This window comes from Melozone crissalis, unplaced genomic scaffold (genome assembly GCF_028551555.1).
Source record: "Melozone crissalis strain CALT ecotype California unplaced genomic scaffold, PUWL_Pcris_2 ptg000097l_1, whole genome shotgun sequence".
Classification (NCBI taxonomy): Eukaryota; Metazoa; Chordata; class Aves; order Passeriformes; family Passerellidae; genus Melozone; species Melozone crissalis.
In genome coordinates, this window is record NW_026535874.1 from 683,001 (window position 1) to 693,990 (window position 10,990).

General features: G+C 55.1%; 1 protein-coding gene across 1 annotated transcript; it reads left to right on the forward strand.

The window, feature by feature from the left end:
- Positions 1–4,167: 4,167 nt before the first annotated feature.
- LOC128947355 (serine/threonine-protein kinase pim-1-like) lies at positions 4,168–5,265 on the forward strand (the record flags this gene model as incomplete). The annotated part of the gene is made up of 2 exons (XM_054291608.1): positions 4,168–4,510; positions 5,153–5,265. Coding segments are annotated over 2 exons (456 nt in total), but the record flags the coding sequence as incomplete, so codon positions are not given.
- Between the last annotated feature and the right edge of the window lie 5,725 nt (positions 5,266–10,990).

Genomic DNA, 10,990 nt, shown 5'->3' on the forward strand with positions numbered 1-10,990 from the left:
GTTTGACAAGAAAGTCTCACAGATATGTATGCTTGGCTGAAAGATTTTTGAATGTAATGTCTGAAGACTAATATAAATGAAAGTAAGTTTTGATATAAAAGAAAAGAATTGATGAGCCAGTCTTTTTGGATAGCTAAGAAGGTAAAGTGTTAGTTAGAAGGGGTTTTTATGACTTAGAGCAAAGGATAAGCCCACCTCAAACAAGAAGATTTTACCAAGCAGAAAGATAGCACAGGCAAACAAGTCAGCAAATTTTGCAAGTAGAAAAAAGGTCTCAGAATTTTCCACTGCAAGAAAACTGGAAAACAACTTTTAGCTTAAACTGTAATGTACTAACTTTTAGTGATTGGAGAATAGTAACATGAATATGGTAATGATAGTAGTTATGATTGGCTATAGGTAAAAATTAATGTATAGATTGGTTCTATTGTGTGAAGATGCTCAGCAAAGAAAAGTATATAATGCATTTGTAACCTAAACTAAGGGTCTCCAGGCCTGCAGCTGGAGCTGACAGCTGTAGGCACAGGCTCTGTCACCCATGACTCTGGACTGCTGTATCACCTTGGATACAATAAACTGCACTTTGAAGAGCCGCCTGGAGTCCCACATCCCTCATTTCAGCTCTCACAAACTGGTGTTGCCCGGAACTGCCATTGCCCAGATGCAGAAATTTCCCAGTGCTCGCAAAGCCCAAGTGCAGCAATTTGCTGGCACAGAAATCCAAAACCTGGCAAATACCTGGGGCCAGCACCACCCAGATCTGGTGTTTTCCAGCACTGCTAGTGTCCAAACATGGCAATTTCCTGGTGCTGGCACAGCCCAATTCCAGCAAATTGCTGGCAAAGAAAGCCTAAATCAAGCAAATACCTGGATTTAAAAGGGATTTAAAGCAACCCAATCTCATGTTTGCTGACACCGCCAGTGCCCAGATCCGGAATTTTTCAGATGCCTGCACAGCATAATTCCAGCAATTTGCTGGCAGAGAAGATTCGCATTTGGCAATTTCCCGCTGCCAGCACATTCCCCACCCAGATCTGGTGTGCACTGGCACTGCCAGTGCCCACATCTGGCAATTTCCCGATGCTAGCAAAACCCAAAGGCAGCAATTTTCTGGCAAAGAAAGCCCAAACTTGGCAGCACCCAGATCTGCTGTGTTTGGGTTGGTTTAAAAGAAGGAGACCTCGGCTTAAGGCTTTGGGAAAACCCTCTTTAGGGTGAGCAGGAGCTCCCGCCCATAATCCTCTTGTTCAGGTATGCAGATTGTTACTAGAAAGTTCTGAGTTTCTTTGCTACCATTGGTTACTTTTTGCCCCAAAATTGTAATATTCTTAATCATTCCTTCCTCTTGGATCCTTCCCTCAGATCCCACCTTAACCCCTCCCCATAAATAAATGTATAAATATCCCTGCTAGATCCTGGACCCAGGCTTTTTTCTGCTTCGCTCTCTGTACTGTGCACGCCATCCTGTTTGTTGTGTTTGCCTTCAGTAAAGTTCTGTTTCCACACAACCAGATGAAAGCAGTCTCTGTCTGTAAAGTGGCCAGAGCTGGTTCTCAGGGAAACCACTGGTCAACGGTCCGGACGAGGACCAGAAGGTTTCACTGGTGTTTGCTGGCACTGCCAGTGCCCCGATCTGGAAATTTCCCTGTTCCAGCACCACCCATGTCCAGCAATTTGCTGGCACAGAAAGCTAAAACCTGTGGCAGCTTCCTGCTACTGGGTCTGGCACCACCCACATCTTGTGTTTGCTGCACCAGTGCCCAGATTTGGAAATTTCCCGGTGCCAGCAGAGCCCAAATCTGGCAGATTTCTGTCACTGGCAATGACACCACCCAGATCTGGTGTTTGCTGGCAGCGCCAGCACCCAGATCTGAAAACTTCCTGGTGCTGGCACAGCCCAAGTCCAGGGATTTGCTGGCACAGAAAGCCAAACTTTGGATATTTCCAGGTTCTGGCATCAGCATCATCCAGATCTGGTGTTTGCTGGGACCGCCAGTGCCCAGACTTGGAAATTTCCTGATGCCTTCACAGCCCAGGTCTAGCAATTTGGTTTTAGCTAGCTGGGGCAGAGAAGTTCCTCGGACTGTGACTTTCCTTTTTCTTGGAATTGTTTAAACCCGCTCTGGAGGGAAGTCTTTTCCTCAGCTAGTAGGGGGAGGGGCCGCTGGAACTTGCTTTCTAGACTGACCCCTTTTGGAGGTTTCCTTCCAAAATTTGCCTGAAACCAGCACAAACAGTCACAATGAAAACTTCACCAGTGGCACAACTCCCAGCCCAGCAGGAAAAGAACGGACATGTAAAGTTCTCCTAACATTTGTCCTGCTTTGCTGCAAAAGTCCTGCTGCACACACTGTGCACTGTGGAAAGCTAAGAGAAGCTGCAGCTGGTGGCAAATCTTGTGACAGAGGCTCAACCTTCTTCTCCATGAGAGATTCTTGAGAAGAGCAGACAGCAGATGATTCCTGGAAAACTGAAACAGCTTTCCAGAAGGGAAATGAAAATGAAAGAAACAATCCAAGATGTTTTCCTCTATTTATTTCTATGCTCCTCTTTTCCATATTGCACTGCTTCTCCATCCCATTCATTCCAAATGCACCTCACCTCTAAAATCTGTGACTTGGCAAGTTTTAGACACTCTAAAATCCCATGAGCTACACACAGTTTTCCTTTCCACACAGGAAAGCAACACTGGAGGTGTAAGTGCAGTGTTTGGGTCAGGTAGGAATCCTACCCCAAGGGAAGGTGCCCCGACAGTGTCTGACCCTCAGCAAGGACAATGCTCAGCAGCAAGCGAGGGGATCGCTGTGCCAGTGTGCAGGAGTCAGGGCTCTGCATCTGGGCTCAAGGCTGCAAAGTTCCCGTGTTTGGACAGACGGAGGGGCTGTCCCCGGGGCGCGCGGGGCTCGAACGCGGGGCTCGTGGGGCGAGCGGGGAACGGACACGGGGACGAACGGCCCCGGTGCTTCAGTTGCAGCAGCGGCAGCAGCGGCGGCAGCAGCAGCGGCGGCAGCAGTAGCGGCAGCAGTAGCGGCAGCAGCAGCAAAACAGATAGTTTTGAATAGTCTTTCTCTCTCTCTCTCTCTCTCTCTTTCTCTCCCTTTCCCGCTGTTGGGCACCCTACTCTCGGGGTCCCTTGCCCAGCGTCCCTCTCCTCTCCCCGCCTCCCTCTCCCCTGCCGGGCTCGGCCATGCCCCCGGCCCGCCTCCGGCCCCGGGCGGGGCTGCCCCGTGCCCGGCCCCGGCCGTCCCGCCGCGGTCTCGCCTGCGCCCGGCTCAGGCTGTACTGGCGGTGGCGCTGCTGGGCGGGCATCAGTGCCTGGGGCCGGGGCGGCATCGCCGCCCTTTGCCTCCGCCTGGCCCGAGCCCGGCCCCGGACCCGACGCAGAGTCCAGTCCCGGCCCCGGCCCCGGCCCCGGCCCCGGCCCCGGCCCCGGCTCCTCCCGCGGCCCGCGGAGGACACAGGCGGCGCGGCCGCTCCCGCCGCCTCCGCTGCGGCTTCCCCGGCCCGAGCTCCGCCGCTCGGCAGCGCGGCCGCCAGCCCCGAGCCTCCCGTGCCGCGTTCCGAAGATGGAACGCCTGGGCATGGCCGGCCCGGGGCGGGTGAGGAGCGCTCGGGGGCCGTTGCTGGCCCCGGGCCGAGCGCTGACAGCCGCGTCCCGCCCGCAGGGACGGCGCAGGAGGCCCTGCAGGAGCGGTACAGGCTGGGATCGCTGCTGGGGCGCGGCGGATTCGGCAGAGTCTTCGCGGCCACGCGGCTCTCGGACGGCGCCCCGGTGAGCGGCGGGGCCGGCGGCGGGCGCAGGAGGAGGGGATGGAGGAGGAGGAGGGCGGAGGGCGGAGGATGGGGCTGGCAGTGCGGGCGGCGAGCTCACCCCGCTGCTGCCCTTGGCTTGCAGGTGGCCATCAAAAGGGTGCCACGGAACCGCGTCCGGCACTGGGGCGAGCTGGTGAGTGAGCAGGGCCAGCAGCCGGGGCTGCCGGCCGGGGATGAGCCGGCGCCCGGCACGGTGGGAGCCACCAGGACGCCCCGAGAGAGAGCGGGCGTGGGGCCAGCGCAGGGCGCAGAGCATCCCGGGCTGGCTGAGGGCTTCCCCAGGCCTGGCACGGCATCGGCCCCACTGACGGCATCGTGCTCCTCCCGCAGCCCGACGGCACCAGCGCCCCGCTGGAGATCGTGCTGCTGGCCAGGGTGTCCACTGGCTTCCCCGGTGTGGTCCAGCTGCTGGAGTGGCTCGAGCTCCCCAACTGCATCGTGATGGTGCTGGAGCGGCCAGAGCGGTGTCAGGACCTGCATCATTTCATTCGGGCACGGCGGTTCCTGCCTGAGGAGGTGGCACGGGAGCTGTTCCGCCAGGTGCTGGAGGCCGTGCGGCACTGCACCAGCTGCGGGGTCCTGCACCGCGACATCAAACCAGAGAACATCCTGGTTGACCTGGATACCGGGCAGGCCAAACTCATTGACTTTGGCTGTGGCACCTACCTGCAGGACACAGTCTACACTCACTTTGCAGGTGAGCCTGCAGAGGGCTGTGCTCCCGCTGCTGACATCTCATGGCCCAACATCTCCCAGCCCAAGCTGGCTGTGGCAGCGGGGATTCTCCCTTTTGCTGCCAGTCAGGACACTGAATCTTCAGCTGGGTTGCTTTAGAGCAGGGCTGGGTGGGCAGCCATCTTCCAGCCCTGCTGGCAGCCTTTGCCAGCCACTCTGCCCAGGACTAGGGCTGGGCCGGGGCAGCCAGCCCAACCAAAAGCCCCGTGGGTTGGGGTAGCAGAGAGGGAGGGCGGAACCTTTGCCCCAGCCACTTTTGTATGCAGATGACAGGAAGGGCTTGGGCTGCTTCACTCGCCCTGTTTCCCTTGGCTTCATATTATTTTTGGGGAAATGCAGGCAGGGAGGATAAGGGCATGTTTTTTCCCCAGCATGGAGTGGGTTTTTCCTTTGCATGTCATGGTCGGGCCTAGCCAGGGCTGCCCTCTTCCAACACCAGAGGCTTCTTTTCCAACCCTAACTTTGTGCACAAGTCCCAGATGCTGGCGAGAGGGCAGTGGTCACGCTGTGTGCCCCTGATGCAGCCCCCGCACACCCAGGGATGCTGGGGCCAGGCTCTGGGAGCAGCAGCATCCCCCTGATGAACTCCATCTGTATTCCATAGGAACACTGTCCTACAGCCCCCCGGAATGGAACGACTTTGGCTGGTACCATGGCGAGGCAGCAACAGTCTGGTCCCTGGGCATCCTGCTGCACCAGATGGTCTGCGGGGAGCACCCTTTCAGAAGGGGCCAGAACCTCAGCTGGGGCCAGCTCCCGCTGCCACAAGGGCTCTCTCAAGGTGGATCCTCTTCTCTGGGCATGGGGGGAATCCCAGTGCTGGGAGCCAGCAGCGGGCTAGTGGGCATCCTGCTCTGGCAGCTGCTGAGGAGGTGGCACATGTCCTGCTCTCCTCCAAAACAGGGAATTGATGGGAAAGTTTAGGCCCAGCTCTGAGCACATCCAGCATGGCCTGGGTGTGGGAATAGTGGGGCAAAGCAGACAGGAGCCTTCTCTGGCTGACCGGCAGTTTCTGCTTTCTCTTCCCAGAGTGCAAAGACCTGATCAGGTGGTGTTTATCCGTGAACTCCTTGGACAGACCCACACTGGAAGACCTGTTCTGTGATCCTTGGATGTGGGATATTCCTCTGCCATAAAAGAAGGGGGAGAGCCACAGGCACACTTTGATCCAGGGCCCTGGTAAGTTCCTGCTCCACATATGCCTTGGCAATGAGAAGCAAAGGAACCCAGAGCTTTTTGTGCTGCCTGTGTCACTGCACCGGGGTCATGGGATGGGAACACACAGCCCTTGTGCTGGAGCTGAGCTGCTCTGCCCAGCACTGGTGGCCGCCATCCCAGCTGGTTTTGCTTGTCCTGGTTCCCTGACAGCTGGGGCCCTGGGCAGAGCCCTGAGAGTCTGGTCTGCCCCAGGGAAGGAGAAGGAGCCCCTGGAGAAGCTGTACCGGGTGGGGATGCTGCTGCTGCTGCTGCTGCTGCTGCTGCTGCTGCTGCTGCTGGAGACAGCGAGGGTGACATCAAGGATGACAAGCTCTTCCTCAGCCTGGCCACTGGAGGCTGAAGGTGGTGCACTTTGATTCTGGCACCTTCTTCAAAGCCAAACTCCACAGGGAATTTGCAGATGAGTCCCACCCGGGAAATTCTGCCAGATCTGGGCATAACCCAGCGTGGCGGGGAACCAAAGGCTCCCCCTTTGCTGGGGCAGATGCAACTCATTCTTCAGTGGCTGCCCAGCTGCTTTTGGCAGGGTGGGGCATGGGCTGGGGTGGGTACGAAATGGGATTGGGCTCCTGGCCCTGCCAACAGCCCCCAGCACCCACCGTGCCCCGGGCTGGGGCTGGGGCTGGGGCAGCCAGCCCGACACAAACAAAGCCCCATGGTGGGAGCAGAGGTGGGACTCCAGAACCTGTGCAGAGCTGCTTTGCTGTGCAGGCAAGGAAGGGCTTGGGCTGCTCCACTGCCCTTGTTTGCTTTGGGGTCACCGTGATTTTGGGGGGCAGTGCAGAGGGGAAGAGAGAAAGTGTGGGTTTCCCACAGCCATGGCTGGGTTTTTCCCTGGCATGCAGGGGTTGGGCCTTCCTCAAGACCCTGACAGAGATAAGACTTTTTACCAATTTTCTTGTTTTCCCATTTTGTGTCTAAACTCTTTTCAATAATGTGTTGTTTGTTATTCCAGAGGAAGCGTTCCAGGTGGTCCAGTGTGGATGGGGAAGTGCTTGGGAGCAGCTGTGGTGTGGATGGGCCGTGCCCCTGGAGAAGGCTGAGGCCATGGTTTGGGAGCAGCTTTTCTTCCAGCCATGGGTGGTGTGAGGTGGGTTCCCTGTGTGCTTGGCAGGGTGGGATCAGAGCTTTTGGGAGATGGCAGCGAGCACAGGAGTATCCTGCTCCGGGCAGCTGCTGAGGGCTGGATGTGCCGTGGCTGGCTGCAGGCTGGGCACATGTGCTGCCCTCCTGCTCTGTGCCTTTGGCAGCAGGGATGGGCAGCTCTGGGCACAGCTCTGGGTGCAGCCAGCATGGCCTGGGCACCGCAGGCCTTGGCACAAGGGCACAGGAGCCCTCAGCTGATGGGCACTTTCTGCTTTCTCTCCTTGCAGCCGGGCTCTGCGGGTGCTGAGGCTGCTCTGGGCTCTGCCAGGGCTCTTCTGGGCTCAGCCCTGGGCCCAGCTGGGCTGGCTCTGCCCTCACATTGCTCTGACAGCTCTGCATCAGACGAGCCCATTGCGAGCACAGTGCCTGAGCTTTCTGCTTTGGCAGGTGAGTGAGACTCTGCTGCAGGCCCAGAGATTGCAGCTGGGGACACACATGCAACTGGCAAGGACCCAAATTCTCCACAGTCCCAGCTGAACGCCTGGATCTATACAGGGTGTTTTGTGTGTCCCGTTCTTCCTTCTTGATTGGCTGGAATTGTGCAATTGCACTTTCTTCCTTCTCTAGAAGTGCCACGAGTGGGCCAAAGCTGGCGAGTGGGCCGTGTTCCTGAGGTACTGCAGTCTGGAGCTGATGGATGGAGAATTGCCCTTCTGCACTGCCAAACCAGAGCAAAAAGCTGTCAGTGGGAGTTCGTGTCTCTAAGAAACTCCTGGCAGTTACAACAGGAATGTGCAGCTCATTTGCAGGGTGAGAAGGAGGGTGATCTTCTAAAGGATTTGGGGTTTGACAGAGTTTCCATTCCCAGTCCTGCTTGGAGCTGGAAGGGCACAAAGCAATTTCCTCTTGCTTCGAGCACAATTTCAAATACCAGTGTTGGGAACAAAGCCCAAAATCTTTTAAGAGGCTGCTGAGGTCAGTAAGATGGATCCATGCCATCAGCACATTTACAATGTAAAGAACTGAGTTCTCTTTTGAAAAAGATCATTTACCTCTTAATGCAAAGAATGTGTCTTTGCCTTTATGTTTTGTTTTTTTCACTAACATTGTGTTATGTTTTTTCACTAACACTTGGATTTTATTCTTATCTTTTACAATTTACCTAGTTTTTTCCTTTTTCCTTTTTTTCCTTCTAAATAGAAAACATGTCCTACAGAAGAAATGTCCTTTGCTCCTGGTTCCTGTGTGGAGCAGCTCCCTTTCTGCTGGCTGAGCTGCTCAGGCAGAGCCCGGCAGCTCCTGGCCCTGCAGGGCTGAGGCTTTTCCCCGTTGCTGGGCACAGACTGATGGAGCAGCACTGCTGAACACGGGCACACAGAGGGACCAGCAGCAGCTGCCTTTGGCCACCTGAGGCTCCAAGGCCCAAACTCTGATCAGCCAGGGCTGGAAGAGACTGGCAGGATTTGATCTCTCTGGCCTGGGGGTGCACAAATGACCCCACAGCAGCAACACCAGCACCAGCAGCAGCAGCAGCAGCAGCAGCAGCAGCAGCAGCAGCAGATGGAGCTGACTTTGAGCACAGCCCCTGCCCCTATTCCCTCCCGTGTGCAGCGGTGTCACAGCAGCCTGAGGCACCTGGGAGCCCCCAGTGCCAGCAGGGACTGGAGATGGCAGCCCTGGGCTCCTGGAGGCTGTGCAAGGAACAGAGCTGGGCACTCCCTGTCCATGGGGAGCTTCCAGATGGAAAAGGCTGCTGTACCCAGGCAGCTCCAAGGGCACAGAAAGGAGGCTCTGGAGCACTGGATCTGTGCCAGTGCCACAGTCCTTGGCAGCAGCCAGCGAGCCCTGGGGGAACAGAGGGCACAGCAAGAGGGACAGAACCAGGCAAGGGCTGAGACTGGAGAGAGCCAGGCCTGGGAGCAGGAGCAGCTGCTCCATTGCACTCTTGGAGAAAGCTCTTGGCTGGTTCAAAGCGCTGAAAGATGTGAAGGGCAGAGAGGAGGCCTCAGCAAACAATGCTCCTGTTTGCACAGCCTCCCCTCTCCGTGTCCCAGAAGGAATTGCATGGACTGTGCTCTTCTCTCCGATTCGTCTCGTTCAGCATGAGCAGCTCAGCACCAGGAGCTGAAGGAGCTGAAGCCTCAGGCCACAGGAGCTGGGCAAGAGGAGACTTTCTGAGCAAAGTAATGCTGCTAAAATAGCCCCAGCTGAATGCAGTGGATATTAGCATGGAGCCACAGAATCCTTTCTGTTGGAAAAGCCCTCTGAGCTCACCCAGTGCAGCCACTCAGCCAGCAGTGCCAAGCCCAGCACTAAAAAACGTCCCTGAAGTGCCAAGGTCTGAACACCAGCCCTGAGTGCGGCCTGAACAGCAGGCCCTGAGCCAAAGATGGCCTCTGGATGAACCTTCCAAGCAAAGGTTATCTTTGTATCTGCTCCCTGATGAAATATGCATGGTCATTAGCACTGAGATAGATGTAGCCACTCATTAGTGAAACATGTATTGACCTTCGTGTATTTAGAAGCCAGACAAGGCCATGAAATCTGACATCTGGCCTTGTTTGGGGCTGTATGGTCAAAGTCAGCTCCCTTGGTTCCTCCTTGAGCCCTGGCCAGGCTTTGGGAGGAACCCAAGAGGAGGATGAAAGCAGATGTTGCCACACTAGCAGTGCTGTCAGTTTGTTCCTTCAGCACTGTCAGAGCTGGGCCCTCTCCCAGCGGGGTTGGAGCCTCACCTGGGGCTGGAGGCACCTGCAGGAATTCCCAGTGCCCAGGAGTGGCTCTGCAGCCGTTGGCTGTGACAGCTTCCCCAGCTGCTGTGTGGGTCTGGGGGATGGTAAAGGCTGAGGGTAAATGCTGCTGGATCTTCGTTAATCACTGCTGCAATCTTTGGTGGTGATTGCTGGGTGCATTGCTGAGCTGCTCCTGTTGCGATTCTTTGCTGCTCTGAACTGCAGGAAATGACACTGATTCCTTCAGCTGGAGTCTGTGGCTTTGGTGCTGACCGTGCCCACTGGCAAAACAAAACTGGCACAGTCTGGCCAGATCCCAACAAAATGTCACTTGTTCAGTGTAAATGTGAGGAATTGAGCCCATCAGAAATTCCCAGCTGGGAAGCCCTTTCCTGGAGTTCCCTGGCTCTGGAGTGGGCTGAGGTCGGAGCCCCGTGGGAGCAGTGGGGCAGTCGGGTAAAAGAAGCTGCACCCCTGGATGTCTTCAAATGCAATCCAAAAATTGCACATGGAAAAGGAAAAGACCTTGTGGGTTTGGGCTAACAAAGATGAATTTGTTGAGAGTACATAGGAAACAGCACTTTCAGAAGGAACAATGATTGTTGGAATGCTCCCACATGGAGCAAGAGAAGAAGGTTTTAATCTTGAACTGATATGCATTTGTGCAAGTGAAATATCTATATACATAATAATTATATATGTATTTATAGTATAATAAGACCTCAATATATCTATTTATATAAATTTATTTATGTCTGTATCTATCTATATTTCTATATCACTATCTATCTATGAAATTATATAATAACGTGAAATAGTGCTGACAATACTAATTTGGTAGCTTTGGCTGCTCAGGGATGTAACACTAAATACCCTACAGAACAGGACTGGCCAGGACCCTAATGTCAGTGGTCAACTTTTTGAGATTGTATACAATGAAAAAGGGAGAAAGGGAGAAAATTGGCTATTTTTGCAGGGGTTGCTGATACTGTGGTGCAGGGTGCTTTGTCTGTTCCTGTGAAAAATACAGTGATTTTGCCTGCAGGGTTTTTCATGTACCAGATTATGCACAAGCTGCCGGATTGGTTGCACGGGTGAAGGGGTTGTTAAAAGAGCAGTTGGAAAAATAAGGAGATGGGAACCTTTGTCCATGGAGAACCCATCTCCCAGATGTGCTCCATGCCCTTCACAATGGCCCACTGGGGAAATGGAAACCCCCAGGCTGTGCATGGCTGCCCCCAATTTGCAAATCCAACCATGGGCAGTGAGACTTGGGCTGCCTGGGAAATTGTTCTGGCTGTGATGGCCCCTGGCAGGGCCAGCCCAGAGGCTGCAGGGCTGGGCCTTCATGCACTGGAATTAATTAGGAGAAATTCAAAGCCAATGAGAGCTGTCAATTCTGAAAC